This window comes from Penaeus japonicus, unplaced genomic scaffold (assembly GCF_977035675.1).
Source record: "Penaeus japonicus unplaced genomic scaffold, GWHDUDI00000001_assembly GWHDUDI00000023, whole genome shotgun sequence".
In the NCBI taxonomy this organism is placed as follows: domain Eukaryota; kingdom Metazoa; phylum Arthropoda; class Malacostraca; order Decapoda; family Penaeidae; genus Penaeus; species Penaeus japonicus.
Window position 1 is genome coordinate 36,501,545 of NW_028234425.1, and position 7,500 is coordinate 36,509,044.

The window sequence follows — 7,500 nt, forward strand, 5'->3', positions numbered from 1 at the left end:
CATGAGTGATAATTCAAAAACGTCATGCCAGTTGCCAAATGCATTAAATGAAAACAACTGACCAAGACAACACTATTAGCAAAAAAACATTCACCAAATCAATTCTGAACTAAAGTTAGGCTTCTTATCAGAAATACTCATTTGTAATGATAAAAGAAATCGAAAGTCTGGTAAGAGGTAAATGTACATTACTACACATTCTAAGTAACGTCCGCATTCCTTGATAAAATAGCCCAAAATATGAAATCATGGGTAATACTGTGTTTTAGTAACACACACTTGGCCTACTTTTAATTGAATGTTGTTTTGGTTACATGTATAGTATATACTAAAGCACAACAGTGACACATATTGTTAAAAAATAATTGTGTAACCTGTTAAGCTGTTGAGCAGCTTCAGAACAAACTACACAAATGAGGTCACTGAACATATAATTAAGATCAATTTAAATGGATTCACACTTCTATACAGTTGTATGATACAAAGTCATTGGCCGTACAGGGATGATCCCATCACGTTGGACACAGACAGTCAGAAATATACAAACATACCACATGTTTTCAAGAATTTGTCTGACTATTAAGTAATTTATATTTATAAAAAAGGTAAGTTACATTAGGAGGAAAAATATATACAAAATCAACTCTGGTTAAAAGACATAGAAATCATAATGGAAGATACATAAAAGTAACAGAATATAATGATATTCAGCAAATCAGGAGTTTAACATGATATATTGTCCCAGCATACATTATGTCAATACAAGTGATAAAAAGCACATGTAATTACTAGTCAGTAGCATCATCCAGTGAGACCATATGGCAACTCTCATCTCTCTCAGCAAGATTTTTACATCGTAATATACGAAAGGGAAAAAATGCATATCTGTCTAAAAATACATATCGGTAAATACCCACGGTATTTACCGGAGGTAACTTTAAATACCTTTGATGTAGAAAAGAAGAAAAAAGGCTAAAAGTAAATACTTTAGTTTCCACAATGGAGCCTTTGGTAATAATCATAGAATAACTATGCCATATGACAACAGCATTGAAGGGTGTGTATGAGTGTGGGACTATTTGCCAAAACCATTTACTCCTTCCGCCACACAAACAGAGGGCGTGGACTGTCGTCATGAACAAGCAGAAATGGTTGGGTTATCACAAGAACACACTAATGACATCATGAACAGTTTGTTGAGACACCACATCAAACAGGCAGTAACTACAAAGTAATTGAAGGATAGGGAGGAGCTGTGATGTCACACGTTGACCACGGAATCTCGTGTACCAGGCTCAAGGGAGAGAGCAGCACTTGGGTCCTTACCAGATTCTTTCAATTTCTCCTGCATCTGACTGAGCATCTCCTGCATTCGGCGAATCTGTGAATGAGCCAAATTTGGGATGAGTTGACTCAATTAATAATGTTGCGTTAGCCATCTGATTTTTTAATAATGATTGTGTATCCAGATATCTTAATTGGAAAACATAGTTTAAAAAGACTGTATGATCCACTACTTCCTAAATGAAAGGTTAGGCTGAATGCACCTTACGAATAAAGATGCCCCTTGACACAAGAAAGAGAGCTAGATCAAAGTATTAAGGCTCAGTAGACGGAGGACAGTCTCATATTCGTATCTTTATTTATTTCTTTGTTGTCTTTAATATTTAATGGCCTGTGATCAAAAAGCCTCGTGCATTCTATATTTAATTTGTAAATTAGAGAAAAAATGGTAAGTGTCTATTGTAAATGTACATGACATATTTCAGAGTCTTTGTTTTCTTTGCCCTTTTTGTAACATATAATTTGCAGTTTAAACTAGGGAGGAAAACATTTTCATATCCATGCAAAATATCAATCTAGAATTTTTGACTGGTAGAAGTATGAATAAATAAATTTCTATTGAGAAAAAAATAGAATGGTACAATTTTGTTTTTACAGATTAGCTGAGAAGCTTACTGAAAAGAAAATAACTACAGTACATCTTGGCAGAAAATCAGTTTTGATACTAATTTTCTGCCTTGGTTTTCATTATATGCTTGAAGAAGTTATAAACTTCCTTATTAAAAACATATGGAAAGTACTAGTTACTAAATAACTTTTCTTTCATATAACATTGAAGCCTATTTATGATGTGTCATAAGAAAAATATAGGAAAGGCAGTTCTTAACTCTTTAAGTAAATATGACAAAATGGTTACTGGAAATGTGGTAAACTAAGTGACATTTAGAGTAAACAGTTAGTAAAAGTACTCAGAAAATGCAGGATTCTAATAATTTACAGACGACAGCAGTACAAAATGTACATTTCATAAGTATCCGATAATTTCTTCATGAAAAAGTTCTGTCAAATGAATATAACTGAAAAGTAAGGGCTCTTTCCAGAACTAGCAAAGAGAGGTGTGTCAAAACGCATACTTCTTCATCCTTTTGCTGAAGCAGTTTATCTGTGTCGCCAACAGTGTCGAAATTGGCTGCGCTCTCTCTTTTTAACTTGTTTCTCTCCTTCAGTGCTACCTGCTGGAAAGTACAGAGAAGGATTCATTAGGTTGATTGCATTATATCACAGAATGTCACAAGTCAGTTATGCAGAGTACCATCCATTACTTTGGGGGAGGAAATAGAAATGTATACAAAGTGGACTTTGGTTGAAGCTGTATCCATTTGCATATTGCTTGCATACTGTAAAAACACCGGCTTCCATTTATATTTCAAATTTCATAATTTTGCATATGTCAGTTTTTGGAAGTTATCAATATATCAGACCTCCTGTGTCAAAATTATCTTGAGTCCCTTTCTGATCCTCTTTACATCAATAGCTAACTGAATCTAACTTTCTATTCAAATTCTACCATCACCTATCTGCAATCAGGTTCAAGTATTTTTTATATCATTATTATAACTCTTATCATTTATTGATGGAAATTGGTTTTGGGATTTTTTAGCAGAATGGCAATAATTGCTAGCAGGTTGACTGATGGGTGATAATAACTATTTGATAATTGACAGGTTAGTGATGATAATTTATTGAATTACGACCTGATTTAGACATGTTGTATTCAGTCAATCATCATCAACTTTCTAAGAGCACCTTTGCCCTGCTAAAAATAGAGCAGAGGTAATCCATAGGGCCTTTCTCAGGTATCATTCTCAACATCAGCTAGTGCTGTGTGATGTGTCACACAGAAAATAGACAGAAGAAAAGTTTTAAAAAAAACAGATAGACAGATAAAAGATAAAAAAAACAGGATAGAAAAGAATAAAAGACAGATAAAGACAAAAGAAGAATAAAAAAAGAAAGACAGATAGAAAAAAAGAAATAGAAAAGACAGATAGACAAAATAAAAAATTAGAAACAAAGAAAAAGATTAAATATAGAAAAAATGAATAGAAAAAGAAATTAGAAGAAGATAGAAGAAATAAAAGAAATTAGAAAAAAGAAACAGAAGAAAAAAGAAATAAGACAAAACAGAAGACAGATAAAAAAGAAGAAAAACTTAGACAAGATAAAAATAATAGAAGACAATAAAAATAAAAGAAAAGGCAAAAAGGATAACAGAAGAAAATTAAAAAAAGACAGATAAAAAAAAGATAAAAAAGACAGATAACAGATAGAAAATAGAAAGAAAGGATCAGAAAAAAAGAAAAAAAAGACGATAGAAGATAAAAAAATAAAGAAAAAAAAAGATAGAAAAATAAAAAAGAAAAACGGATAAAAGATAAAAAAGACAGTTTGCCCAGATAGAAAATTTTTAAAGAAAGACAGATAACAATAGAAAAACCAAAAATTTAAGATAAAAAAAACAGATAGAAGATAGATAAAAAAAATGGACAATAACAGATAGACAGAACAAAAATCCCAGAAAAAAGAAAAAACAGATTAGAAAAAGAAAAAAAAACAGATAGACAGATGAAAAGAAAAAGAAGACAGAAGACAGAAGACAGTAGAAAGAAAAGAAAGACAGTACAGAAAAAAGTAATAAAAAGCAATAAGAAAAAAAGAAAAAAACAGAAGACAGATAATAAAGAAATAGAAAGACAGAAGAAGAAGAAAAAAATTAAAAACAGATAGAAAAATAAAAAAAAGAAGAAAAATAGACAAGAAAAAGAATAAAAACGAAAACCCGAAAAAGCCCGATAGAATAAAAAGTAGAAAAGATTACAGAAAAAAAAAGAAAAAGACGATAGAAAAGGATAATGGACAGATAACAGATAAAAAAGAAAAAAAGACAATCCCCCAGATATAAAAAAATTTAGAAAAAAACTAGTTTGAAATAAAAGACAGATGATAAAAAAGAAAAAAAAAGAAGTGACAATAGAAAAAAAAAAAGACAGATAGAAGAAAAATAGAAAATAATAAAAGAAATGACAAAAAATAAAAAAAACAATAGACAGTTTAAAAAAATAAAGAGATAGACAGAAGAGAAATAGAAAGACAGAAAAGATAAAAATAGAAAGAAAAAGTTTAATAGTAAAGAAATAGAAAGAAATAGACAGATAAAAAATAGTAAGAAAAAAGAAAACAGATAGAAAAGTAATAGAAAGAATAACAGATAGAAAAGAAAAAAAAGACAGATAGACAGATAGAAAATAGAAAAAAAATAAAGAAAAAAATAAAAACCAAACAAAAGAAAAACATATAAAAGACAGATAGAAGAAAAAATAGAAATAGAAGACAGAAAAAAGAAATAAAAGAAAAAAAGAAATAACAGATAGATAAAAAAGAAAAGAAAACAGAAAAAGAAGACAGATAAAAAAGGAAATAGAAAGAAGATAGAAATAAAAAAAAAGTTTAGAAAGAGATAGACAAAAATAGAAATAAAAAGAAATAGCCCCAAAAAAAAGAAAAAAGGAGATCAGAAGAAAAGTAGAAAAAAGATAGACAGAATAGAAAATAAAAAGAAAGAAGAAACAGTTTAAAAAAAGTTGGGAAAATGACAAAGAAAAAATTAAAAAAAGAAACGATAGACAGATAGACAAAAATTTAAAAGAAAAAAAGATAGACAGATAGAAAAAAATTTAGAAAGCGATAGACAATAGAAAAAAAAAATAAAAGGGACCAATAAAAATAATATAAAAAGAATAAAGTTAGAAAAGATAGAAATAGAAGAAATAGACAGATAGACGATAAAGATAAAAGATGAAAATTTTAACAGATAAAGATAGAAGAAACGTAGACAATAAAAAAGATAAAAGAAATAAAATGACAAAAACAGATAAAAATAGAAGATAACAGATAGACGATAACAGTAGACGATAGCGTAGACAGAAAAGCAATCAGATAGATTAACAGATAGACAATAGAAAATAGATATATAAAAGACGTAGACAGATAAAGATTGTAGATATAAATTTATATATATATATAATATTATAAATATAAATATATTATTATATATTATAATATATAATATAATAATAAAAAATAATATCATATATACATATATATGTACACACACACACACACACACACACACACACACACACACACACACACACATACACACACACACAAAAAAAATAATAATAATAATAAAAATAAAATAAAATAATAATAATAATAATAAACAGACCAATCACAATCAAGCGAGAAATCAACCAATCTCCGTCCGTCCCAAACGTTCCCCACGACTCACCTTAATCTTATTATCCTCTATGTCGTTCAGCAGGTTCGTTTTAAGCTTCAGAATCTCGGGTTTGGTGAGCGTGTCCGCCTTGGCTATGACGGGCACGATGTTCACCTTTTTGTGCAAGCGCTTCATGAACTCCACGTCCATTTGGCGCAACCTGTAACGAAGAGGAAGAGGGAGAGGGGGGGGGGGGCAGGTTAGAATGGTTTGGTTGGGTGGTTGGGTGTGGGTGTGGTTGGGTGTGGGTGGGTGTGGGTGGGTGGGTGGTTGGGTGTGGGTGTGGTTGGGTGGGTGTGGTTGGGTGTGGGTGTGGTTGGGTGTGGTTGGGTGGGTGGTTGGGTGTGGGTGTGGTTGGGTGGGTGTGGGTGTGGTTGGGTGGGTGGGGGTGTGGGTGTGGTTGGGTGTGTGGTTGAGTGGGTGGGGGTGTGGGTGTGGGTGGGTGGGGGTGTGGGTGGGTGGGGGTGTGGGTGGGGGTGGGGGGTGGGGGGTGGGTGGTTGGGGGGGTGGGTGGTTGGTTGGGTGGTGTGATGAGGTGGGTGTAGATATGGTGGGAGTGGTGTGTTTTTGGGATTGGGTGTGGTTGGTGGTGTGGGTGGTGTGTGGTGTGGATGAGAGTGGGTGGGTTGTAGTGGGTGGTGTGGTTGGGTGGGTGTGGGTGTAGTTGTGTGTGTGTGTGTGTGTGTGTGTGTGTGTGTGTGTGTGTGTGTGTGTGTGTGTGTGTGTGTGTGTGTGTGTGGGTGGGTGTATGTATTTGTTTTATATATGTATTTAAAAGACCAATATCAAGAATGTCAGCAGCTGGACGTAAATAGAGACGCCGTGAACATATTCGCTCTCATCGTGTGATACTGTCCGATCCATTTACGCTCAAATTTCATCCAAAACCTGGTTCCAGTGTCAGTGTCAGTTCCACCCTCTCTTCCTCCCCTTCCTCCTTCCCTCTTTCTTTTTCCTCCCCCACCTCCTCCCCCTCTCCTCCTACCTCCCCCCCTCCCTTTTCCCTCTCCTCCTCCCCCTCTCCTCCTCCCCCCTTCTCCCTCTCCTCCTCCCCCTCTCCTCCTACCCCCTTCTCCCTCTCCTCCTCCCCCTCTCCTCCTACCCCCTTCTCCCTCTCCTCCTCCCCCCCCCCCCCCCCTACCCTCCTACCCCCTCCCCCTCATCTCCTCCCCCACCTCCTCAACTCCCCCCTCACGCTCCGACCCCCTTCTCTCCCTCCTTCCCTTTCCACTCCCTATCCCCGCCTCCCCTCCCTCCCTCCCTCCTACCCCCTTCTCCCTTTCCTCCTCCCTATCTCTCCCTCCTACCCCCTTTTCCCTTCCCTCCTCCTATCCCCACCTCCCCTCCCTATCTCCCCTCCCTCTCTCCCCACCTCCCCTCCCTCCCTCCCTCCCTCCCTCCCTCCCTTTCCTCTTCCCTACCCCCACCTCCCCTCCCTCCCTCCCACCTCCCCTCCCTCCCTCCCTATCCCTCCCTCCCTCCCTCCCTCCCTCCCTCCTCTCCCCATACCCGCCCCGCCCCCACTCACCCGTGTCCGTAAGGCGGGATGAAATAGAGGCAGCAGTGGACTCTGTGGTCCTGGATGTTCTTCCGGTTGAGGCCCGACTCATCCTGGAAGAACTTGTTGAATTGTTCATCCACGTAGCGCTCCACCGACTTCCAGTTTTCCTCGCAATTCACCGCGTCGCCGTAACCTGGAAACAGCGTTGGGAATTATTAGGTTGAACTCGCGATGGTGCACAGAGATATCATGATAATATTAGTTTTGTAAATAAACATGCACCTGTGCACAGAAAAAGCCATGAATCCTCTTTCTTCGCTCTCCCTTCACTCTGTCTCTACACTCCCTCCTCTCTCTCCCGATCCTCCCACCC

At 36.3% G+C, this 7,500-nt stretch overlaps 1 protein-coding gene across 1 annotated transcript in view; it reads right to left on the reverse strand.

Annotated features, from left to right (window-relative positions):
- LOC122255611 (septin 4) overlaps positions 1-7,500 on the reverse strand; it is a gene marked incomplete in the record, with an annotated part of 62,046 nt that overhangs the window by 1,369 nt on the left and 53,177 nt on the right. The window contains 5 exon segments of the mRNA XM_086550513.1: positions 1-1,381; positions 2,418-2,519; positions 2,668-2,681; positions 5,599-5,786; positions 7,155-7,320. The exon segment at positions 1-1,381 is cut by the window's left edge and continues 1,369 nt beyond it. Coding sequence (XP_086406639.1) covers positions 1,262-1,381; positions 2,418-2,519; positions 2,668-2,681; positions 5,599-5,786; positions 7,155-7,320 — 590 coding nt within the window.